General features: G+C 61.4%; 1 protein-coding gene across 1 annotated transcript; it reads right to left on the bottom strand.

Moving 5' to 3' along the window:
* Nucleotides 1–872: 872 nt before the first annotated feature.
* UNC13A (unc-13 homolog A) lies at nt 873–24,334 on the bottom strand (the record flags this gene model as incomplete). The annotated part of the gene is made up of 45 exons (XM_042893025.1): nt 873–1,161; nt 1,718–1,877; nt 1,952–2,044; nt 3,011–3,067; nt 3,499–3,646; nt 3,738–3,818; nt 3,904–3,960; nt 4,773–4,802; nt 5,515–5,553; nt 7,312–7,317; nt 8,501–8,624; nt 8,939–9,091; nt 9,178–9,266; nt 9,476–9,553; nt 9,786–9,869; nt 10,032–10,175; nt 10,267–10,363; nt 10,453–10,579; nt 10,740–10,825; nt 11,119–11,252; nt 11,416–11,550; nt 11,629–11,718; nt 11,808–11,876; nt 13,361–13,523; nt 13,666–13,829; nt 13,913–14,028; nt 14,221–14,390; nt 14,520–14,661; nt 15,020–15,247; nt 15,726–15,945; nt 16,208–16,279; nt 16,367–16,372; nt 17,137–17,224; nt 18,072–18,121; nt 18,819–18,912; nt 20,124–20,690; nt 22,052–22,177; nt 22,545–22,755; nt 22,845–22,880; nt 23,026–23,080; nt 23,164–23,237; nt 23,314–23,437; nt 23,646–23,763; nt 24,003–24,102; nt 24,305–24,334. Coding segments are annotated over 45 exons (5,324 nt in total), but the record flags the coding sequence as incomplete, so codon positions are not given.
* Nucleotides 24,335–25,469: the final 1,135 nt, after the last annotated feature.

Here is a 25,469-nt window from a genome sequence, read left to right as displayed (position 1 = left end):
CCCCCCCCCCCCCCCCCGCGAGGGGCACTCACCTCCCATGGACTGGGGGGGGGGCTTCTGGCTGTGGGTGGGACCCTGTGCTCCTGCCCCCCCCTCTTCCTCCAGACACGCACGCCACAGATCACACAAATGGAGGTTAATGGGGAATAGGGGAGGGGTCCTTGGGCTTGGGGGGGGTGGGGGGGAAGGTTTTTCTTGTGCCAAGGAGGTCCCGTGGGCACTGCTGCGGAGGTGGGTGCCCCCAGCCCATGGGATGTGAGTGCCCCTCACCCCCACCCTGGCACCAAGGGTGGGACACGGGGCAGGGAAGACAGGAGTGGGGCTGGGGGTTGCTCCCTGCCCTCCAGCCCCAGTGATGCCGCCGCCGGCTGGGCGGGGGGGGTCCCCAGCCCCCATAGCCCTTTCGGGGTGCGGGGCACAGCTGCCCCATTTATGTACAGCTCTATCTACATATGTACAAGGGATGGGGACGACGGGCCGTCACCTGGGCACCCCCAGCCCAGAGCTTTCCTTACGTCCCTCAACGAGGCGGGGGGGCCAGGTGGGGTCTTTGGGATCCCTCCACCTCCGCTGGGGAAGGGGCAGCTCTGCCCCGTCGCCCAGTTTGGGGTGCAGCCCTGCAGCCCCGTGGGTGTGGGATGGCGGCGCTCTGTGCTTTCTCGCAGCCAAAGGAGGGACCGGGTGCGGGGGAAGGGTCCTCCGCTGCACCCGCATCCCCCTCCCCATAGGCAGGAGCCGCCCGTTGTGGCCTCTCTTATGGCTTATACACGGCTGGGGGATGCCGCGGGGCTGCAGGTGGGGGGCGGGGGGAGGGGGGGGGGGGGGGGGGGGGGGGGGGGGCCGCCCCCCCGCCGCCCGCGCGGCGGCGTGATTTAAGTGCTGCCCTCCTCGGCCGAGCGCGTGTCGGATTTGAGCTTGACGAACTCCTTGGCCACCTCGTCGTTGTTGCGCTGGGACAGGATGCGCAGCACGGTCAGCCCCGTGTCGTCCATGTGGATGCGGCGGCCGAGGGGCAGCCAGCAGGCGCAGCCCCCCCGCTGCAGGAGGTCGCGCAGCTGCAGCACGGCGATGCCCACCGTGCGGTCCTCGCGGGCGAAGCAGTAATCCTTCACGCACACCTGCAGCTCGTAGCACTCGGGACCCGTCTCTGTCCCCAGGGTGCTGTGGGTTTGGGGATGAGAGATGGGCGGCGCTGGCATGGAGGGGCTCTGGGACGGCGGTGCGGCCCCCCCCCTAAGTTGTATTTTTTCCCCGCTTCCTGCTGGTGTCCCCATGTTCCAATGTCCCCAGGATCCTGAGCTCCCCAGCATCCCTGTGTCCCCACATCCGCAGTGACCGCACGTCTCCACTGTCCCCAAACCCCGGCATCCCCCTATCCCCAGTGTCCCATATCCCCAGCATCCCCACATCCCGATATCCTCAGCATCCCTACGTCTCCTGGTGTCCCCAGTGTCTCATGTCCCAAGCATCCCCATGTCTCCAGAGTCCCCACATCCCTAATGTCTCCACCTCCCAGCATCTGCATTGTCCCCGTGCCCCCAGGGGACCCCATGTCCTCAGCACCTCCACATCTCCAGCATCCCCATGATACTGGGGGATAGAGCATCCCCTACATCCCCACTGTCCCCACCCCCCCAGTGTCCCCTTGTCCTCGATGTCCCTGTGCCCCCGGCATCCCCCCACATCCCCAGCCCTGCCCCCCACAGGCGCCACTCACAACTGGAAGCTCTCGTTGTACTTGGGGGCCCAGCTGTTGTTCTTGGACTTGGTGGCAAATTTCCTCTTCTTGTCACTCAGGTGGGGGCCGATGATGTTGACCTCAATGAAGGGCCGGAAGATGCCCGACGTCTGCCACTTCAGGTCATTGGCAGCCACCACTGTGCCAAGAAGGCGCGTGAGTTTGGTGGGGTGTCACCACCCCCCGGTCCCCTCTAGATCCCCCCATGCCCACCTTTCACAGTGACTTTGTGTTCGCCGGTGCCGGGGTGGGTGAAGAGCTCCACGTGGATGGACACCTCCCCAACGGGGTCCTCCACACCAGATCCTGCGTGGCCGAGGGGGCAGGGTGAGTGCCAGCCCTTGGTGCTGTCCCCTCTTGTCCCCTGTTGTCCCCTGCCCGCCTCCAAGCCCTCTGCAGTGGGGCAGGAGATGAGGGGACAGCGGGGGGTTCAGAACCGCGTGTGCCCCAATGTGACCCCATGGGGAGATGGGGGGCAGCCACCACTGGGGACAGCTGGGGCTGGCAGCAGGGACGCTGCGGTCCCCTCCCCATCAGTGGGTCCCAAACCCCTTCCCCTCCTCACCCAAGAGTGCCTGAGGGGGATGGGGTGGGACCCCAATGGGGATGTGCTCAGTGTAACCCTGTGCCACCAACAAAGCTGTGGGGCTGCCCCACAAAGAGGGGGAACTCGGTGACCTGCAACCCCCCCACGTCAAGCTGTGCATGCACCCATGGGTGAAGGAGGGTGGGGGGGCAACGCAGGCTCAGGACATTCAACAGGAGGAGGACATCCCCATGTGTTCCAGCACGGCACGGGGGGGGGGAGGGGGGGCACAACCACACTCCATCCTCTGCCCCCACCCGGCACCCCGTCCCCATGGGCAGTGCCATGCTGAGCCAGAATGGAGTGATGGAGGGGGGGTCTGAGTGCAGGAGGCCAAGCAGGGGGTCAAGCAGACCCATCCCTCCCTCCCCTCCCCCCCAAAAAAAAAAAAGCCTGAAGGTGTGCAGGAGGCCAAGCAGGGCCCATAGGGGAGGCTGTGCTCATTCCTCGAGGCGGTGATGGTCCTTATGGCAATAAGGTGGGGGGACATGGGTTGTGTGTGCCCCCCCCCGCAGCAGCACCAGGGTGCCCTGAGCTCATAGCCCAGCCCCAAGCTGTGGGGATGGGGAAGGGGTCAATGCCCCCCAACTCCCCCCCAGTTCAGCCCAAAGCAGCCCTGTGAGGCTGGGGGAGGCACATCTCGGGGGAGAGGCAGAGGGGTGCTGGGGGGTGAGCAGTGCACCTACCCTTCTCAGGATAAATCTCTTCACTAAGGGTAAACCTAACACCTTTTCCACCATGGACTATTGGGCAGGAGAGAGAGAAAGAGACGAGACACAGCACAGAGCGGACAGAGAGAGGAGGGAGACAGCGTGTGTGGGGGGGGGGGATAGCAAAAAAGAGGGGTGGGGGGAGGAACAGAAAGAGAGAGAAAGAGAGATCAGCACTGGCGGACGACACTGCGGCGACACGGAGCACCCAGGGGGGCTGGGGGGACCCACAGGACAGACGGACTGACGGACGTCCTGGTGTGGGGAGGGGGACGCACAGACAGACCTGGTGCTGGGGAGGGGGCACTGAGCTCCCCACGGCCCCGTTCATCCACAGAGCGCACAGCAGGGAGAGCCCACGCCATCCTCACACCCACGGCCCTACGGACCCCCGCGCTCCAGCCCCACTGGGGGCACGGTTACGGGTTGGGGGGTGGGATGTTGGGGGTGGGGGGGAGTCATACCTTGTGATGTCTGTGTCTGCACAAAGGTTTTGATGAGCAGGTCGGTGGCTTGGGTGTACAGGGACAGCGCGTAGCGCAGCGACTGCAGGTCGGGGCTCTTCTCCAGGAAGGTCTTCTTCAGCCCCACGCCGCCAGCGTGGAAGTATTGCTGTGGGGGGGGGAGTTGTGGGGCAGGGGGGGCTCAGCGTGGTGTTCCCATAGGGACAGTGCTGTCACCATCCACCCCACAGTGCCCTCACCTTGATGGTGTCCAACGCCAGCTCCACCACCGCGCACTGCTTGGGGGTCAGGCTCTTGGCTTCCTCCCTCACCATGTGGTCCTGAGGGGGGCACAAAGGCTCAGAGTGGGGACGTTGTGGGGCCGTCACCTCACCCCACATTGAAAGGGGACCTCGGAGAGCCCACCTTCAGCTTGGAGAGCTGCCCCAGCTCCTTGGCCGCGTTGAAGATCATCTGCGTGCCCTGCAGAGAACGGACAGAAGGGGATGGCGAGAGTGAGCGGCCAGGTTGCAGGGGGGGGTTGCAGTGCCTGGGGGCTCCCGGCCCCCAAACTCAGAGGGGCTCCTCTGAGCCCTTTGGGTATCCCCAGGAGCTGAGCACTCATGGCACAGCGACAGGGCTTGGGGACAGCAGGACAGGGTGACGCTTTGGCAGCGGTGACCCCACGTCCCTGCTCTGTGTCCCCCAGGAGTGGGGCAAAGGGACAAAGTTTGGGGACGGCGCTGGCACCTGGCACAGTTCCCCTGTGCTCCATGGTGCATTTGTGCCCCCCTAACCCCAACCCCAGGGGGTTCCAGACCCTGGCACACCCCCAGGGGACACCATGGCTGGGTGTCAGCAGTCCCCACAGTGCCCCACGTTGTGCCGCCTCCACGTGTGGGGACACAAAGCCCCGCTGACACGACCCCGAGGAGTGCAGCCCCACAGCATGGGGTCACCCCACAAAAGCTGAGCTGCGGCTCCATTCCAGTGTGTCACGGGGCAAACTGGGGCAGAGCCATGACCACCAGCTCCCCCCCCCAGCACCAGCAATTCCAGTCCCCCCCCAGCAACGAGAAACCCCACAAACCACCCCATACCTTTATTTCCTACTGCCCCCATTAACCCTTCGCGGCCCACTCCTGCCTCATTAACCCTTCTCTTGCTGGCCCTGTCCCCCCCATAGGGACGCAGCTGTCACTCAAACGGAGCCCAACGGGACACGGTACAGAGCGGGACCCCCCCACCCCACAGCACATGGGGCAAGGATGGGAGGAGACGAGCTGTGTCCTTACTTCAGTGTGACTGGGCAGCTTCACCCTGCTCTGGAAAAGAAGAGCAAGGGACAGTTACTGGGGGCCCCAGTGGTGAGCGTGCCAGGTCTTAGCCCTATGGAGTGGGCTCGCTGCCCCCCACCTGCGGGGCTGGGTGATGGAAGACTGCACTGAGGCAATGTGGGGCAGGAGATGCTGTCCTCTATGGGTCACAGCATGGAGACATCGGGGCCAGGAGCTGTGGCAGCGCCAGCACGGCTCTTCGTGGCACTCGGCTTTGGGATATGAGCACTGCGTGGTGTGGGGAGCACCTGGATAGGGGGCGGGCCCCCACGGATGGGGGTCTGCATGGGGAACAGGGAGGTCTGGGGCTCAGTGAACTCTGTGGGGGGTGGGGTGAGAGATCCATGGGATCCCTGCAGCGCCCTGAACCCACCAAGCCCTGCACCCCCAGCAATGGGGTGGGTTTGTGCCCTCCTGTTCCTGCACCCGGTGGGATGCCGTGCCGCAGACCCCACACCTAACAGCCCACAAACCCACCCACGGGGTAAAGATGGCACAACCTCCCCTCCCCCACAACCAAACACAGACGTGGGGCACTGCCCCATCCTGCACAGCTCCGGGACAACACGGCACAGAGCCACACCACACCACGCCACATCCAGACAGCACGACAAGAGGAAGCACGGACAAACCCGGCGACCACGGGGCCAAGAGGGCGGCCGCGGGGCGAGGACACACATGGAGCCCACAGGCTATTTACCTTCTCTGTCCCTTTGCCATGTTTTCTCAAGAGCGTGCCCTGTAGAAGCAATGTCAGAGGGTGAGCATTGGGGGACAGCGTGGGATGGGACGTGGAGGGGATGTGGGTAAAGCGAGGGATGCTCCTAAAGGATGGCTGGGGATGATGGGGACAGGTCCCCAGGGGGGGTCAGTGGGACACCAGTCCCCGTGGGATGCTGGATGTTGCACCACTGGGGACTGGTACCCGTGGGGGTCAGTGGGACACCGGTCCCCACAGGATGCTGGGCCATTTGTTCCCCACTGGGATGTTGGATGTTGCACCAATGGGGAACTGGTGCCCATTCTGCAACACTGGACTCATGGGGTTGGTCCCTGTCGGGATGCTGAGCCAATGAAGAGCTGGTGCTGGTGACTGCGGGATGCCAGGCTCAGAGAGGGCTGGTCCCCATAGGATGCTGGGTTAGCAGGGAACTGATCCCACTGGGGTGCTGGGCCTGATGAGCAACTGTTCCCTGCTGGGACGCTGGTTTAGTGGGACAGCGGTCTCTATGGGGTGCTGGATGTTGTACAGAGAGCTGATCTCAGCGTTGGGATGCTGGACCTGTGGGGGCCTGGTTCCTGCTGGGAAGATGGGCTGATGAGCAACTGGCCCCCACTGGGCTCATAGGGGACTGGTTCCTGCTGGGATGCTGGCTCAGGGAGTGCCATGGGATATCAGGCTCGTAGAGGACCGGCCCCATGGATTGCTGGGTCAGTGGGGCACTGGTCTGTCTAGGACGCTGGGCTGATGGGCAACTGGTCCCAGCTGGAATGCTGGACTCGTGGAAGACTGATTCGTGCTGGGATGGAGGTGAGTGCAGGAATGGTCCCATGGGAGGCTGGCCTGCTGGCCCCCACTGGGATGCTGGATATTGCACCAGTGGGGAGCTGATCCACCACACTGGGATGCTGGAACTGTGGGGGTTGGTCCTCATTGGGATGCTGGGTCAGTGGGGGACAGATTCCTATTGGGATGCTGGGCCTGTAGAGGACTGGTCCCTGTGGGATGCCATGGGGCCACACGGGGGGCTGTGAGCAGCCTCTGGGAGGAGGAGCCTGGGGTCTGGGGGACCTCTGAATGAGGAGGGAGCATTAGAGGGGATGGTTGTGTGGGGAGCTTGTGGGGGGTGGGGATGAGCAGCAGGGCTACCAGGAAGGGTTGTGACCTGAGGGGAAACTGAGGTATGGAGCGATGGGGGAGCAGGGGGACCTTGTGTCCTACAGAGACAGCCCCAGACAGAGCAGAGAGGACAGAAGGAAACCGCTGGGTCCAAGCCGTGCAAGGGACCAGAGCAGTGCCGATCCCACACCCTGCCCAGGGCAGAGCCTCGTGCCTCCTGCCAACCTCCTGGCCAACACCTCGTCTCCCAGCTGCTCCTCTCTGCAGGCAGTGAACGCCTCTGCCCTCAGCCCCCACTGTGCCCACAGCCTGGCCAGACCCGATGGGGAAACTGAGGCACGCGGGGTGCAGAGCAGCCCTGCCCACCCTGATCCCACAGCCAGTGTCCCTGTCCCACCCCAAAACAGAGCAAGATGACGGGGTCAGCTCGGCTGTCCCCAAACACGTGGCGCTGCCCGTTGCCATCCCCTCTCCACGCTGACTCCAAATCCAGGCGCCCTGAATCCGTCCAACCCCAAATCCCCACTGGGGTCGGTGTCAAGCGGGCAGTGAGGGGACGGGCAGAGCACGGGCAGCCACACGGGACAGGAACCGGAGAGGCCAGGACCGACACACAGCGGACAGACAGACAGACAGACATGGAGCCGCCGTACTTACAATCATCTGCCATTGAGAGGCGAGCGGAGCAAGTGGAGAGAACAACCGTGACATGAGTGTCCCCATCAGATGTGAGGTGGTGCCCAGTGCCAGACCCCTGCCCATCACATCATGGTCCTCCTGACCCCATCCCCCCTGCCCCCACCTTCCCTGCTGCGGCGGGGATGCAGCCTCAGCCCCACACTTCCAAGGCTGGCAAACATCATCCAGCGGGGCGTCAAACCGCCTGCATGTCCCTGTCACCGCCCCATGGCACAGCGAGCGCTGCCACTGCCCCATGGCAGAGCTATGTGTGGTGGGATGGGGACAAGGACAGGGATGGGGGCAGAGCCAGCAGCACAGGTGCACCACAGAGCCCCACAGCCCTGCTGAGGTGGCTCCAGGTAGGAGCCCCATCCCAGCTCTGTGACAGTGACAAAACCCTGGGGTCACACAATTTGGGGGCATCCCCATCCCTGCCCAAGAACCCCACGCTGCTGTGTGTGGGGAGGACAGATGCAGCACTGTGACACGGAGACTGCAGAAATCTTCTCTCCATGCCAGATCCATTGCTGGGCTTCACACCCATCCCTGTATCACCCCATCCAAACGGTGCCAGACCCATGGCAAGGCCCCCTCTATCCCCAACACCTCCACATTCATTTTGGATGGAGGGAAGGATGGGATGACATGTCTGGATGCTTCCTGATGCCACCATGGCAGGAAGGTGGCACTCCAGCAACAGGGAACCAGAACCTACAGCCCTGGGATTGAGAGTCCCAAGCTCTGCTGACTGAGCTAGCCAGGCTCTAACACCAACACCAACTTTAACTCACCCCAGCTACCCAAAACCTAACCCTAACCTGAACCCTTAACTTCAGTCCCAACCTTAACTCTAACCAAACCCAAATCCTAGCCCCTAAGCCTAAATCTAACCCCTGATCCCAACCCTAACCCCAACCCCTGGATCCCAACTATCACCCTAACCCCAGTGCTATCCCTAACCCCAATTCCAACCTAATCCCTGACCCTGACCCTAACTCCAGCCCCAAACTTTACATCTCAGGTGGCCATCCCTTCCTCTGTCCTCTCCCCAGCCATGAGCTGGGGACACATCTGGGGAGGCCACCAACTCCTGTGCCCCATCACAGATCCAGCAGTGCCCTGTGTGGTCGCAGCTCCGTGTTCCCCACCCCATCCCATCACTCACCGTCTGGTCGGTGAGCGGTGGCAGCACGATGGTTTTCTCCATGGTGTTCATCACCAGCTTCCAGAGCTCCTTCAGCACGCGCTTCAGCACCGTCTTCTCACAGATCTTGGCGAAGAGTGTCAGGCTGCAGGGTGGGAATGGGGTTGACAACCCTGCATGGCACCCCAGTGCCACCCCGTGCACAGCCAGCCCAACCCTATCGGCTTTCCGTGCTTGGGGACACGGGGTCTGGAGGTCATGGCTGATGTTCCAACATGGCATCCCAACTCCATCCCATGCACACCAGCTCAATCCTACTGGTCCTCTGTGTTCCAAAGTCAGGGACTCAGGGTCTGGAGGTCATGGCTGATGTCCCAGCATGGAATCCCCATGTCACCTCATGCACGGCCACCCAACCCTACTGGTCCTCCCTGCTGGGGCCATGGGGGTCCCACTCACTTGCTGTCCAAGAGGTCCATGATGGGCTGCAGGACGTTGTCAGCATCCTGTGCCACGCTGCTGCAGGTGCTGGCGGGGACATTGCCGGTGCCCTTCACCTGGCTCAGGATGTCCCCCATCTGCTTAACGCATTCCTCTATGTGGGGCTGGAAGCTGAGGATGGCAGTGGCCAGGGGGGTCAGTTCTCCCCCGTAGGACCCCCAGCACGGCCAAGATCCTCAGATCCCATGCCCCCTCACCTGGTGGCAAACACTCGGCTCAGCTCATCCAGGACGTTGTTGAGCTTCACCTGCAGCTCCTTTAGGATGTCACTGGCTTCTGTGTCCAGCTTGGGGGGGGGGGGACAATTTGGGGCAGACATCAGATCCCCTTAGCCCAATGCTGGGGGTTCTCTGTGTGCCCCACATTCATCCCTGGGCAAGGTCTGGTGCGGTGCCATGGGGTAACCCATGCAGAAATGAGGAACTGGGGACCACTCCACGGAGAAAAGCTCCATCCCCTCCCCATGCCCCCCACCCTGACACCCCCACTACGCACCTCCTTCCCCCCCATGGCCTCAAACATCTTCTCCAGCTGGACGCGGAGCTGCTGGATGTTGTTCATCAAGATGCAGGGCTGTAGGGGCAGGATTTGGGGTCAGCACCAGTGCTCATGGTTGCAATGGCCCCACGGAGCCCCCCATCCCACACAGGGTCACTGCAGCCCCGTGGCACTGAGATATACTTTGGAGACCTCCATCAGACAGCAAGACTGAGGATGTGGGTCATGGGGACCGCAGTGGAGCTAAGTGATAATCAAGTGACAGCCACTGCGTGGGGACAGCACGAGCAGAAGGGAGGTACATCACCACTTTCTCCTTCTCCTTGGAGCAGTATGAGGCAAAATCCTTGGAGATGATCTCGGCGTACTGCAGCAGCACGTTGCTGATGGTCTGCGCCCAGAGGAAGGAGGGAGAGAAGGAGATGTGAGTCCCACAGCGGCAATGGAACCCCAGGAGCACGGTGCAGTTGGGGAAGGAGTCGTGGTGGGGAAATGCCAAGCAGCACAGTAGGGTGGGGGGCCCGAGGGTGTGAGACCCCTTCCAGGTGCCCACCTTGGCGAACCTCCGCATGTAGTGCCCGACAATCTGCGGGTCGGGGCACTCGAGTTTCTTGATGATCTCAAAGCTCTGGTTGAGCTGGGAGAAGACGTCCACCACGGAGCAGGAGAAGAGCGCGTGCTCCGACGTCTGCTGGAACTGTGGGGAGAATCAGGGGGGGCATTGGGGTGAGGGGCTCGTGGCCCCGTGCGTGCACACAGGGATGGCATCCCGTGCCCATTGGCCTCACCCCGTCCTTCTTGTCGCGCTCCAAAGCTCCGTGCAGGAAATCCCGCGACACCTCCTCATTCTCGTCCAACCATTGGATAACAAAGGGCTCAAACCATCTGCAACGGGTGCACGGTGAGAGCAGAGAGCGCGGGGGCACAGCATGGGTCTGTGTCACAGAATGCCCACCCCCAGGAGCTGCACTCACGCAGGGTACTCCGGGACACGGCTCTTGAAGGAGGGCAGCTCGGTGACGTACTCATTGTACAGCCACTTCACCTTGAAGTGCAGGTTCATGTAGTCTGCGCTCTTGCACAGGCGGTGCTTGTCGTGCTCTGTGTGGGGAAAGCGAGAGCAGGGTGGTCTCATCCAGCCCCAAACCTCTGGGAGTTGGCAGGGGGGGGGTTGGGTGACTCCAGAAACGATGGGGAGAAGACAGGAGGGTGCTGAGGAGGGGTGAAAGGGGATGGCCGTGCTGTTGGACGTGGCGCTCACCCTCCATCGCGTACTTCATGTCCTGGGCAAAGAGGTTCCACATCACCTCGGCGCTGATCTTCCCCACATTCAGCTCCTGGGGGAACCTGGGGTGGGAAGGATCCCACGAAGGATTGGAGAGGTGAACTCCAACCTCTGTCCGTCGCATGCAGCTTGGAAGCCAACTCCAACCTTTGCCCATCACACGATTTATCGAGGCCAACCCCAACCTCTGTCCATCACACACAGCCTGGAGATCCAACCCCAACCTCCCCCCCACACCTCTGTTTTCCCATTGGTAGCATGGCTGTTACACCCCACGTCCAAACTCAACCCGATTGGCGCCGCCTGACCATGAGCGCCCCTTTTCCTATTGATCGGTGATCAATTGCTTACTCACTGGTTCAGGCAGGGCGTGTAGGAGTTCTTGTCCTCCTCAATAATGGACACAATCAGGGTGATGAGCTTGGACCAGAAATCCAGGTTTTTGATGCTGGGCCCCTGTTCTTCGGGGGGCACCTCGCCTTTCTTGTTCTGGAGCAACAGGGATGCAGGGGGGGCTTCGGTTACCCATTGGTTTCCCACCGGTCACCCATTGACCCCACTGAGGTCACCACCAAGGGGAGCACAGGAGAGCATTGCTGGGAGAAGGGAAGGAGAAGGGATGGATTTGGGGCAGCAGTGGGGTCCCACACACCGGGTCGGTCTGGTACTCGCGGCTGTAGAGCTCGTGGCAGTTGTTGAAGATGTATTCGTAGGTGGAGTTGAGGCATGCCTTCACGCAGTCCTTCACCACCTGGCTGGCTCGGGGTGGGCTCTGCAGCTCCTGGACCTGTGTGGGATGGCGGCAGGGCTGCAGCAGGGCCAGCAGCCCCCACCCCAAAGCTGCCGATGCGGAAGGAGAAAATACCTTCATCCGGAAAAAGGTGATGCTGGTCAGCAAGTCCACTGTGGACTTGAGGTCCTGCAGCCTCTCAGGACTGCTGGCAGGGAAGTTGTTCTGCCGGGGGGGGAGAGAAGAGTCACGTTGGGGGGTGAGAGCAGACCCTACTGCCAGGGTGGGGAAACTGAGGCACAGCAGTGCCTTACCCGGTACATGGAGAGGTCGATGCGCAGCGAGTTGTGCAGCTGGTCGAGGAGTTTGACGAAGCGTTCTTTCTGCAGAGAGACGCCCCGGGGACGGGTGAACGGGGGGACGGAGGTGGGGGCCGCCCCCTCCCCGCTGCGCCCGTACCCCAACCCTCTCATTTCTGTCCTACTGTCCTGTCATCCTTCTGTCCTGATGTCCTGCTGGCCCTCCCACCTCCACCTGCCCTGTGCTTGGGGCAGCCCATGCTCTCTGGGGCTTGCTGGCATCTCTCGGTGGCTCTGAGGCACACGCGGTCCTGGCAGAGTGCGGATGGGGACTGCTTGGTGCAGGATGCATTCCTGCATCCCTTCAGCTCTCTCTGGAGCAGGATGGGGTACCCTGCCCTCCCTGGGCTCAGAGCAGAGCATGGAGCGTGTTGTAGGATTGCTCCTCCCTGTGGTTCAGCCCCAAAGAGAGAAGAAAAAAAGAGCGTGGGGAGAGCAGTTTGGGGTGCTGCATTTCCAGCTTCGAGGTTGAGCTGTTTCAAGACAAACCAAGGGGGATCCTGGGAGTCAGATGCTCCTGGGGCTCCTTGGAGTCTGCCCAGGCTGCATGGATGGAACACCACGGGCCAATGGTTTCCTTGGGGGATGAGTGGCTTTAGGGCATAAATTCATCTCCCAACCATGGGGTGAAGGGATGCTGACCCACACTGGGCTGCAAACACAGCACCTGAGCTGGAGGCAAAGCAACTGCTTTGCCCCAAATGGAGAAGCACTTTGGGTGCAGCTATGCTGGGGGGGTTGGACACCCCCCTGTCGGCCGCATCAGGGCCGGGCTGTCCTGCAAACCTTCGGAGCCGCGCTCGGTCCCCGGCACCCAACGGCTGCAGCGCGCTTAAATCGGACCCGCCAGGTGCTCGGGGATAAAGCGGCGCGGCCGGGCACTTTAGGACCCAACCTTTAGGCTCTCTAAAAAAAGAGAAAGAAACAAAGTTTTTAAAACCCTCCACGTTAAGAGAAAAAGGTGTTGTTGTTGTTGTTTTTTTCTTTCCTGTGGTCTCCTCCTGCCGCACGGCTCTCGCTACCCTTCGCCCTAACCGAGGCTGGGCTCCGACCCCATAGCGCCCGCACAGGGGGACGCAGGGGCAGCTGGGGTGGGAGCACAGCCCCCTCCTCGCCCGTGTCCCCGTGGGCGCACCCATCCCCGGAGCAAACTCAGGGTGGCACCCATGGGTGCTGGCACAGCTGGGTGAGTTTGCGGCGGTTTGGGATCGCGCCCGGTGCGCATGGGGCCGTGCGAAGCTCCCTCTCGGCACTGGCATTGTGATCTGCATTGCCACCCCAGCGATTGCACTTCAACCCAACCGGAGTAATGTGAGCAATTTTCGACTTTCTCCAGCAGGAAATTTCCGTCCCATAATCCAAGAGAGGGATGAATTTTGGTGCCCAAACCCCACTGCCCCGTGCCGTCGGGTTGGGAGCTGCCTTGCAGGGCCCCATTTGCCCCTTTTTTTTGCCCCCCACCCCCTCCCCAGAGAAGAGAGAAGAAGAAGGAAGGATTGTTTACGCACCATCGGACTTACCCCGAAATTGGAAGCGGCAAAGCGGTCGGAGGCAGAGACGTTGGTGGAGGCTGTGGTGTGGGCATAGTAAGCGTTGATGTTGGCCAGCAGGGTGCTCATCACTGCCGGCACCCCCGGGCACATGTATTTGGAGGACAGGCAAGCAAAGTGCCTGGGGGAAGAAGTGGGAGACGTGCTGCTTGTCTGGGGGGCACACATTGGGAATGGGGTGTTGGAGTAGGTGGGGATGTGCGCACTCGTGCACCAAGGGCAAGGCCGGGATGCAAAGGGCAGCAGGGCAGCAAAGGACTCACGTCATGGCCTGGTAGATGGATTCCACCCCATAGCGCATGGCAAACTCATCCACGATCTCCTGTGCCGTCTCATCAAAGTAAACCTTCCAGGCGTCGTCCCCTTTGGCGTCAGGGATCTTCACCACGCCGTTGTTTTGTAAATCCGTCACGAAGTGGAAAAGGTTCTGGGGGCACAGACGAGGGTCCCGTTACAGCTCCGGGCTCGGGGGCAGCACGGTGCGGGTGATGGGGTCCACGTGGTGCTCACCTCGTGCAGACACGTGTACTGCACGTGGTAGGGGGCCACCTTCTCCTCGCCCTTGATCTCCACGCTGATGTGCAGCCTGATGGCTCCCGACACAGCCGACTTGTCCGTCCGCTTGTCTAGGGGGGCACCGAGAGCGTGAGACCCCCGGAGCAGCCCCAAAACCGCCCCATTGCAGAGGGTCCAGGGCACAATGGGACCCTTCTCAGTGCCTCAGTTTCCCCATGATCCCAAGAGGAAACGATGCTTTTGGCGGCATCCCCCACTCCTTCGCAGCAGGCTGAGGGTTGCGCCCCCAGCACGGCACTCACCCAGGTTGTACCAGACGTCCATCTCCCCACTCAGTGTCCGCACCTCGATGATGGTTTGGCCCAGGAAGTCGTCGGACTCCCTCTTGAAGCGCTGCTTGACGCGGGATTTGATGTCATCATCCTCATCCCAGACACGGACTTTGATGCGGTCGGAGGAGTTATGGCACTCACTGCAGGGAGAGGGGGTGGGAGCAGGATGAGTGGGGAAATGTGCCTCAGTTTGCCCAAAACCAGGGAGCGCCCCGTCTCCTATGGACCCCCGGCCTGACAGCTCCCTGCCACCCCACCACCCGACTTACAAATGGAAATTTTCCTCCCAGACCGGGTTGAGATTGCCATAGATGGTTTTAGTCCTTTTTTTTGTCTTTCCAACCTGGACGGTCACATAGGGGTCACTGGAGCCCGTCTTATCCTTTGCTTGCAGGCCCTGGGCACAAACCACTGCAGCAAGGCATGGCACAGCGTGGCACATACAGCCATCCACCCCAATCACATGTGGCACAGAGGAGAGAACAAACAAAGAGCCAAGTCAGCGCTGCAACCATGCTGATGTCCCCACGCTGAGCACCCAATGTCCCCATGGCACCCCCTAAATCCTCTCTGCAGGACGAGGAGGCCGGGACGCACAGTGTCCTTGTGCATAGGGACGGTGACATCTCCAAGGACTGGAGCTGTTGCATCCCCCTCTCACCCCAAGTGCTGTAGCTTATAGGGGATGCAGCTGGGAGAGAGCTGTGCCCACAGGGATGCCCCACAATGGGAGCAGCAGCGATGCGGCGTCCCCACGGGGATGACGTACCCGTGATGCTGATCTTGGCCGACCACTTGGAGGTGCCATCCAGGACGCTCTGCTTCACAGCCTTCATCTGCTGCGTGTGCGTGGTCTTGGTGACCCCAAACACCTCCTGGATCAGCTCGAAGATCTCCGGCTTGTTGCGCTCGCGGATCTTCATGCGGTCTTTCAGCACCATGATGATGTTCTGCGTGCGATCCTCAGCTCCGTGCTTGGAGCTCTTCTCCGCCGCCCCTGGGGGAGGGCAGCGACAGGTGGCACAGCGGGGACAGATCACAGCATCACCATAGACTCATAGAACGCCTTATTGGAGGGGACATCAAAGCCCATCCAGCTCAACTCCCTGCTGTGGGCTGGGTGCCCCCCACCAGATCAGGCTGCAATCACGTCTCCCCAGAGCCAAACACACCCAGCTCATCAGCTGCTCTCCACAGCAGAGAAACTCTGCACTCTGAGCATCCTCATGGCCCTCCTCCTCCCCCAGCTCCACGTCCCTCCTGCGCTGGTACTGCAGCTGGGGCCTCACGAGGGCAGAGCAGAGGGAATAGTCCCTTCTCTGCCCACTGCCCCCAATCCTGGAGAGCTTTACCCGACTCCCACATCTGTGCCGCTCACCCCAAGCACACGGCAGGACCCCACCTCCCACATCACTGCCGCCTCCCTCCGTGCCACCCCACAGCGGTACGGCGTGGGGAAGCAGACGATCGCTTACTCTGCAGGCAGTCAGCGTTGAGCAGGTCCTGGCACTTCTCATGGCACTTGACCCCGCACTCGGCGCAGCGCATCCCCTGCCGGGCGATGCCCCACAGCAGCCCCTCGCACTCATAGCAGTAGGTGGGGGTGGTGGCCGTCCACACCTCGAAGTTGTGGGGTGTGGTGCAGGAGATGGGGTACACTAAGGCTTGCAGGGTCTTCTTGTAAACATGGTTTTTCTGGGCGATGGGGGGGAAGAGAGAGGGAGAAAAGCTCCAGAGTTAGAGTGGTGGCCACGTGGAAACTGCCATCCTGACCCCGTTGACAGCCATCCCTATTGCTGCCATCCCAGCCTCTTTGCCCACGACCCCATTGCTGACATCCCAACCCCAACAATTGTGTCCCCATTGCTGCCATCCCAAACCTTTGGGCCATGACCCCACTGTTGCCATCCCAACCCCTTTGACTGCGTCCCCATTGCTGCCACCTCCCAGCACCTACCAGCTCCTCATTGTTCAAGGTGCTGGAGGCCAACGCGGATGTGATTCCTGCTTTCCTGGACTGGACCAAGGACTGTAGGAAAAAAAACAGAGTTCCCAGTCCAGCACAGCCCTTCTCCATAAATCCGAGACCCCTTGAGACCCCTAACAGAGCACTCACCATTGCCTGCAGGCAGCCAGGGCGAGCAGGGAGCAAAAATCCATCATTAGGAGCTACGTCACAGCATAACCCCAATCCTAAACCTGCCACGGCCCACCCACAGATCCCCACCCACGGTGCCCACCCCACTGCCAACCCAACATCCCAAAACCCAGACACTGACACAGCACAGCAGAAGCATCAGCGGCCGCCCCAAGCGGGATGGGGACGAGGACAGCACAGGGGGACAGCAGGGCGGGATGGGGCAGAGCTGGGGACAGCATGGGGATGCCCTGGGGAGGGCACGAAGTGTGGGGAGAGGTGGTGAAGGGCACCTAATGGTGGGCACAAAGGGCGTTTGATTGCTGAAATTGGTGTCTTCAGTCACTGGGGAGGTGACAGTGTGGGGACACTGTGAGATAGGGGTTGGTTGAGGTCCCAGCGAGGGGATGGCACAGCCCATGGTGACAATGGGGACGGGAGCACAGGGTCCATAAGGGCAGCACTATGGCACCCGTGGCACCACCTGAGCTACGGGGTGGTGGGACAGGAAGGAACAGGGGACACGTCTGTGCTATGTGACACAGGCCAAGACGAGGACGCCGGATGCCTCAGTGTCGGGACCCTGCAGCTCCGTTAAAGGGAAGCACCCTTGGGTGGGCGGTGCCGTCCTCCTGGTCCAGGCCACCCCAAATCCACCTGCGACCCCAAACCCACCCCGCCCCACCAGGAGCAGAGGTCCGGCAGCCCCCAAGGGCGCTCTCCCTTTAACCCCTTCGTCCCGCGCTCACCAGATCGCTGACTAGAGGGAGAGATTTGCGTCCGGGCTTAATGTCGGGCATGCTGTTAATGCAGCGCAGAAACCTTACAGCCGCCCCCCTACAGGCGGGGACGGCCAAGCCAGGTTGGAGGAGAGAGAACAGAGAACACAAGCCATGTTAGAGGCGGCAGCGGGGCGCGGGCGGCGCGGTCCAGCGGGAGCGAAGCCGGCGGCTGTAGGGCGCAAGGTGTTATAGGAGGAACCTCACCAAATCGCTAACTAAAGGGATGGGTTTTCGCTTGCGTATATCCGGCATGCTGTCTATAATGATCAGCCCGCCGCCAGGCCTGCAAGAGAGAGGAGAGTCAGAGGGGGAGCGGGGAAACTGAGGCAGGGAGGGAACCCGGCGCTCCTGGGAGCAGCGCATCCGCCGGGCGCAGGACCTGTGGGGTGCTGGTGGAAAGATGCGGCTTTCCCCGTCGTGTTGAGGTGTTTTCCCTTGGTGTTGCAGTGGGAAAAGCGGTGAAAAGCAGCCCTTGGGGGTGGGCTCAGGGTTTCGGTGCAAAGTGGGGGCTGCTCAGGGGACTTGGGAGCCCCATGGCATCACTCAGGTGTAGCAGGAGGGTTGAGGGAGCTCTGTGTTCCTGACCCACTCACCTCCTCGTCGTCCCCTCGGTGGCTGTTCTTGGGGACGTGGAGCAGTGCCTGGGGACATCTCCAAAGCACTGAGTGACCAGCATCCAGCCCCAAAATCTGCCATCCAACCCCATCCAGCCCCCAGACCCAGTATGCAAACCCCAAACTGGGTATCAAACCTGATAATCTGCCATCCAATCTGAAAGCCTGTCATCCAGACCCAAAATCTGGCCCCAACCCATGGAGGCCAGTCCCCCACAGCTCTTCCCAGCCCCCCAGAATGCCAATACTGCTGCCATAGAGACAGCCCCACGTTCCATAGGTACTCACCCGCCTTTGAACCAAAGCGATTTCGCTTCTCCATCGCCTTCCCCACGAGCCTGAAAAACATGGGGTGGGCATCACAGACACGGCACTCATCACCTGGGTGGTGGGCAAAAGCCTGGTCCTAAAAGCACGGGGCTAAAAAATGTCATCAAGTAGATACTGTGCAGGGAGAGAGGGAACAAACCGGCCCCAAAAGCTCGGTGTAGGATTCGGGTGGGATGGATGTGCAGAAGTGCAGGTTTGGGGAGCACCACTGGGAAGGCACAGCGGATCCAGGGGAGAATGCAGGGGTCAGGGTGTGTGTAGGGACCCCCAAAGGAATTCGGGGGGGAAAAAAGGAGGAAAAAGCCAATTGTTCCTCCCTTGTAGGGCGGTCCCTGCACACACGTGGGCACACGGGGAAGGCACACAACGGTTCCATCGGACATGCTTACCTACAGCCCTCCCCTGCGGGAAGGGGACACGCGGGCGCGAGGGCCATGGTGGTGGAGAACTGAAAAGTGAAGCGGTGGGGAGGGGAATCGCAGCCCCGGGGGGGCGAATCCAGAGCCAAAACAAAAAGAAAAGATGGAGGATGGAGTCTAAAAACAGAACAAAAAAGTGTCAGCGCAACGCAGGGATGGGGCGAGGGGTGGCACTGGCATGCACACACGTGGTCCTCAGCGTTCCATGCCCTTACGGGGCCATCAGTGGGGTCCCCGCTGCCCCCCAGGGTGTGGGTGTTTGTGGGGTGGGAAATGGGGGGCTCACCTCCTGTAGCTGCAGGCAGACTTTGTTGAAGGCTCGCAGCCAGTTGGCTTTGGCTCGTGCTTTGGGGTCCTGCACCTCCGCTTCCACCGGCTCCCTGCAGGGATATGGTGCACTCACTGCCTGCACCATGCTGGGGTTTGGGCATGGTGAGGTGTGGGGATCCCTATGGGTTTTGAGGGAACGTGAACATGGGAAATGCAGTTTTCTAGCAGGGAGAGCTCTGCAAAGGCAGCGGGTCTCAAGCAAAGGCAGAGCCTCCTCCTCTTCCTTGGTGAACCCTGACTTGGCACCCAAGGGAGATGGAAGGATCCAGCCTGGAGCAAAGTGACACTGGTGTGGAGACACATGGATTACGTGTCTTCATCCTTTTTGGAATCACAGGCATGGAATCATGGAATCATGGAGTCACAGAGTCATGGAATCGTGGAATCAGTCATGGAATCATAGAATCATGGAATCAGAGTCATGGAATCATGGAATCATGGAGTCAGACTCATAGAATCATGGAATCTTGGAATCATGGAGTCATAGAGCCATGGAATCACGAAGAGTAGAGCCATGGAGTCATGGAATCATGGAATTGTGGAATCATTACCATGGAATCATAGAGTACTAGAATCAGAGTCATGGAATCACAGCCACAGAATCATGGAATCATAGTCATAGAATCATAGAATAATGGCAGCAGAGTCCTAGAGTCATGGAATCAAGAGTCATGGAGACAAGGAATCATAGAGTCATGGAATTGAGGAACCATGGAATCATGGAGTCACAGAATCATGCAGTCAAAGAGTCACAGAGTCACAGAGTCACAGAGTTATGGAAACACAGAATCAGAGTAATAGAGTCACAGAATCATGGAATTATAGAATCGTGGAATGACTTGGGTTGGAAGGGACATCAAATATCATCCAGTTCCTAGCCCATCTGCTGAGCCAGGCTGTCCTTCGAGCGTTTCCCACCAGCTGGGGCTAAGAGCACCTGCCCAGGGATGGCTTCCAGTTCTTTTCCTCCTCTCTTGCAAAATCCAGATGGGGAAGAAAAGGAGAGGAACACTTTGAACGCTCTGAACCTGCCAGGATCCCGCAGAGCGCAGCGTGACGCGGCAGTGGGAATGGAGCCCAGGTGAGCTCAGGAGACCCTGCGGGACCTCAGCCCTGTTTGTGGGGGGCCTCAGAATGGGGCAACCATGGGGCAGCCCACAGAATGGGCGCTGCAGGCAGACCTGAACCGAGGGCCACCATCGAGCTGTGTCACCGGTCCACAGCGTCCCCAGGCACGCTTCAGGACAGATCCCCCTCCTACCTGTCATCCTGTTTTGGGGGCTCGGGTTCGGGTGCTGGCTCCTGCATGGGAGCTTCATCTTTCTGCACCTCTGGGGCCTCCTGTGGGGCAGATGTATCCTGCTCCTCCTTCCTCTCCTCCTTCCTCTCTTCCTTCCTCTCCTCTTTCCTCTCCTCTTTCCTTTCCTGCTGCTGTGGCTTCACCTGTGGGACCTGCTGCTGCTGCTGTGGTTTCTGCGGTGTGGGATAGGCGTCACGCTCAGGGGCTTCGTAGGCACCCGGCTCCCGCAGCTCTTCCTCCTCCTCCTCCTCTTCCTCCTTGGGGTAGCCCTCCTCATTCTCACTGTAGTCTTCATTGAACTCTTCCTCCTCCTCCTCCTCCTCCAGGTAGAGGTCATCATCCTCATCCTCCTCCCAGCGTGGCGAATCCTTGCGGTAGCTGACGGAGCTGTGGCAGGAGTGGTAGGAGTCGCCGTCCCTCTCGTCCAGCTCTGAGTCCCTCAGGCTCTCATTCTCGAAGTCCTCGCTCAGCTGGGAGCTGCCTTGGCTCAACTCGGCAGACGAGGCGTAGCGGCTGCTCCCCGTGGGGCTGTGGGGTGAGGGGACAAGGAGAAGGTTCCCGTGGGTCCGCGTCGTGGCACCGCCTGCCCCACGTCCCCTCAATCCCAAGGGGGTGGGTGAGGCGGTGTGGAGGGGGCTCCCACAGGACTGGGTGGGCACTGGGCTCCTTGTACTGGCAGATGAAAACACAGACCCCAGCTTGGATGCTGGGGAGTTTCCTTCCTGACTGTCCCCTCAGCTTGCCCCCGCCATGGGTTGGGCACAGCGTGGCCGTGTGGCATACAAAGCATATACATATACAAGGCATACAGATCCAGACTCCTGCCCTCTGTCCTCCAAATCTGGCCCCTCACCCCATACCTGATGGCCTGGTGCTCCTGCACCTGTCGTAAGCACCCCAAATCCACAGGCACCACCCCGCTAAGTGTGGGCACCTCTAAGTGTGGGCACCACAATCTCCAAGCGCATTCCTTTCCGTGGACATCTCACCAAGAGCACCCCTTCTCCAGGGGTACCCCCTCTTATGGTGCACCCCCTCTTCTGTGGACACCCCCCTTCCTCTCCGAGGGCATCTCCTAAAGCATCCTCTCTCCATGGGCACCCCCTCTCCAAAGGTACCCCCTTTGTATGGACCAATCATTCCCTTGCTCTGGGGACCTCCCTTTGCTCTTTCTATGGGGCCAGAGCCTTCTCACCACCCCCTCCCTGCTGCCTCCTACACTCACTGCTACCTGCACCCACGGGTGCAGTTGGGCAGAGGGACTCCATGCACCCCAAGCGCTCCTGGGGGTGAGGTGTCCCGGTGGCTGTGTGGCTCTGGGGACTCACATAAGCACACATGCAGACAGGACAGGGACAGGGACATGCCTAGGAAGAGGCCGACACCACGTCTCCAGCCAGGGCTCGGTGTGGGCGGGGGGGGGGCACGGAGAGGGAATGGGGGAAGCAGGGGATGAGGCACTGGGAAGGGATGCTGGGGACACCAAGGGGTGCAGGCATCATCCAGGCTCCTTGAGGAGGGGGTTTGGGGCAGGGGGTGCAGGAGACATGAGTCATGCCTGGCCTGATCCTGGCCCTTGGGGTCTCAAATGGCTGCAGGGAAAGCTCTAGTGCGCAAAGTGACCGGGGACGCAGTCGGCGTTGGCATCCCCACGTCACCACGAAGGGGGGCAAGCGGCACCACGACACGTGCTCACCCCCACCGCCAGCTCCAGGAAGAGCAGCAAAAAGGGGCAAAACCCCAAACCCTCCGAACTTCTTCATGCCTCTCCCGCTCTGCGGGGCGAAGCCTCCCTTGCCGGGACTGGTGTTGGCCTCACCGCGGCTGCAAGGAGCGAGCACAGCACTGTGCGAGGACGGCACACGGCACACAACGAGGTAACGACCCACCTATCCGATAGGTCTAGGGACCGCCTGCTCTCAAGGGAAGGCTGGCGGCTGGTCCGCCTGCTGGACCCCGAAGCGGACTCAGCGTCGCTGCGCCCGTTTGGGGCAGAATCTACGCTACCGTAGCGTCTGCCGGGGAGGAGAGGAAGAGGAAGAGGATGGTCAGAGAGCTCCCACCACCGCCCGTCACCGCGCCGTCAGCTGGGGATGTTGCCTTGGGGGGCTGCGCTGTGTGCTGTGACCTCAGGGCTCGTCCCCTCCTGCCCTACAGCCACGTTGGGGTTTGGGGTCAGCGGTGGGGGCGGAGAGGGGGGGTTTGAGCCCACAGAGCTTGGAAACTCCTCCATCCATCTCCAGCAACGAGGGGAGGTTCAGGGCTGGCACCCTTCTCTTCCTCACCTCTCCACCAAGCACGATTCCCCGCTGCCACCCTGCTGACCTCGGGGTGGGAGCAGCGGGTGCTGGGGGGGGAGGGTTTGCTGGCTACCAGGGCTACCTGACGGGCCGCTGGTCTGAGTAGTCCATCTCGTAGCTCTGCATGGAGTCGGTGTAGGAGTCGCGGGAGCTCTGCTGCTGGTGCCTCATGGGGTATTGGTGCACCGAGGCATTGGGCTGCGAGGTGGTGTAGTAGGGTGGGGGGATGCTGTTGCTGGTCTCACTGCGGTAATCGCTGTCCCGATCATCCACCGTGCTGTCGGGATCATCGTCTGCAAGGGGGTGCCGTGAGCGGGATGGGAAACCACAAAGCCACCCCCGGTGCGCCCCCATATGTGTGGGAGGAGGTAGGGATACTCACTCTGCTGCTCTCCCCAGCCGAAATAATTCCAGTTGCCTACAAAGAAAAGGGGCAGAGGGGGGTCAGGGTGGTGGTGGGGCAGCACCAGGAGCTGCTCCTCCCCGGTGTGGTGGCACTGGGATGGGTTGGGGACGGTGCCCGGCAGTGCTCATGATGGCACCAAGCTGCGCTGTGCACTTACAGCACTGGGAGCCGTGCACGGGCAGTGGCTTCTCCTGCTCCTCCTGGAAGGCGTACTGCGGGGGGGACGAGGACATGAGGGCTGACTGCAGCCCCCCCAGCCCTGCCCAACCCCTGTGCTGGGACCCCCCCCCCTTACATCATCCTGGTCCCGCATGGCGTTGAGCTGCTCCAGCTTCTTTGCCCAATACCTCGCCTCCTCTTCGGGGATGTCTGGAAGGAAAGAAACCCCCATAGGTGCACAGAACAGCCCCGGAGCACGGGGTTGGGGTGAGGAGGGGGCACCCACCCAACGGCAGCTCAAAGCGGGTGTCCAGGAGGATGCGGTGGAAGGTGGGGTCCTTAGTGCCTGAAATCTCATTGTCAGTCATAATGACCTGCGAGTCGAGGGTCAGCCATTCCCCAGGGCCCTCCTGTGGGAAAAGGGGGCTCAGGGGGGGGGCACCAGGACACCCCAGCACCCGAGCAAGCCAAGCCTTCCACTGTGGGGTGTCACTGCAGAGCTAGTGAGCACCCCAAATCAAGGAGTTCCCCCCCCATGCAGAGATGGGGAAGCCACCCAGGGGGATGTGCCCATGTGCCCATGTCCCTTGGGGTGTAACTCTGGGGGGGGGGTCCTACCTCGTTGGACTGCCGGATGGTGCGCAATGGGATCCACACCGTCCCCACCATGGTGTCCCAAATCAGGCCCTTGTTCCACACCTCCACTGTCAGGCCCAGGTCCAGGCGGTTGATCTCACTATGAGATGGGGAGAAATTGGGGTCACCCCCTCCCCATCTGCCCCTCCGTCCCCCAGGGCTCAGCTGGGGCTGATGTCAGAGGGAGAAACAGGGGTGGGGGGACCCTGAGGATGAAGGGAGCAGTGGGGTGGGGGGATCCCGGGGTCCACAGGTGGATGATGCAAGGAGAAGCATGAGGTCCCTATGGGGTACAGGGAACAGTGGGGCAGGGGTCCCTGTTGGGGTGGGGGCACTCACAACATGAAGTCCTGCTCCCAGGCAGGCAGGTTGCCCCGCACTGCGATGGTGGTACTTTTGACATTCTGCACCTTCAGTGTCACATAGGTGTTGAACTTCTCTGCGGGAGCAAAGCAGAGGGTGAAGGGACCACCCCGTGCCCCCCCCAACCCCCCCCCCGGCCTGTGCCCCCCCTGTCCTTCCTAGGGACCCCCTATCTCTCTCCCCCCCACCCCACACACTCCCCGGGTGGTCTCTCTGTATAATTTGTGGGGGGGGTTTTTTCGCCCCCCCCCCCCCCCAGCCCCCCGATGCCCACTCACCTTGAGGGCCATCAAATTTGGCCTTTTTAACTGTAGGGACACAGAGAGAGAATGAGAGGATCAGCTCATGTGGGGGCTGAGGATCCCCCCAGGGTACCAAAAGGTGGGGAGACCCCACGTCTGACCCCTCCCACCAATAAACCCCAAATAACCCAAGACAGGCGATTCCCACCCAAAACGAACAGCTTTCCCCTGTTTGTAGGGCTTCACCCCCTCCCTCTGCCCCCTCTTTCAGATTTGGATCCACATGGGGAAATGGACCCCGTTTGGAGGATGGGGTGGATGCAATATCACAGGGCAGTGCGCCCCCTCCCCCCCTCCAACACCCCCAATGCATCCCTTGCACTGGGGCTGGTCCCACTCAGCACCCTCACAGCAAAGGGGGAACCCCACAGGGGGTTTGGGGTGATTTAGGGCGACTGTGTGCCTGCATTGGGGTGGAGGAGGCAGCAGCGCGCCGCAGGCTGAGCACCAACACGGGGTCCCCATCGGTGTCCCCAGAGCTGACAGAAGGGGATGAGATGGGCAGGGATGACACAGCACCTGCAGAATGGGGGAATGACGCCGATGCCAGTGGAAGGGGGGGGGGGGGGGGGGGGGCGGGAGGAGGAGGGGGGGACCAACGTGACCGAGGAGGGATGAAAATAGCCCTGGCGATAGCAAAAGGGAATTTGATTTCGGCGACGTGCCGGCACCGCAGGGGACACGTGCCTGAGGGGGACGTGGCACAGGGAGACCGAGGCAGCGGATGTGGCACAACGTGGCGCACGCAGCCTGGGGAGGGGGGGTGGGAGGGGGACACACACACACACGGCTAGGGAAATAATTGGGATCCCCGTTGGGATCTCGCTGGGGTGCTGCATCCGCCCATCCGCCCTCCATCATCCGCTGCCTCTGAACCGGGAGAGCAGAGGAAGGAAAAGCTCCAAAAATACCCGGTGGGAACGAACCATCGCCCGGGGAACGCGCGGCTCTGCTGGCTGTCATCTGCGCCTTGGAGGCGTCCTGCTGCCACCATCTGCGGCTGCATGGCCCCCCCCACGTGTCCCCAAAGGCACCCCGGGGGGCTCCGCTTGGGGCGTGCAGCTTGGGAGGGATTTGGCACCAGGGAGGGGATGGTGGGACCCCGAGTGGGAGATGGGGACCCCTGGAGTGGGGTCAGACC

Source organism: Lagopus leucura, unplaced genomic scaffold (assembly GCF_019238085.1).
Source record: "Lagopus leucura isolate 7727_CA_CO unplaced genomic scaffold, USGS_WTPT01 230-0_obj-0_obj, whole genome shotgun sequence".
Classification (NCBI taxonomy): domain Eukaryota; kingdom Metazoa; phylum Chordata; class Aves; order Galliformes; family Phasianidae; genus Lagopus; species Lagopus leucura.
This window is presented reverse-complemented; position numbering and strand designations above follow the sequence as displayed.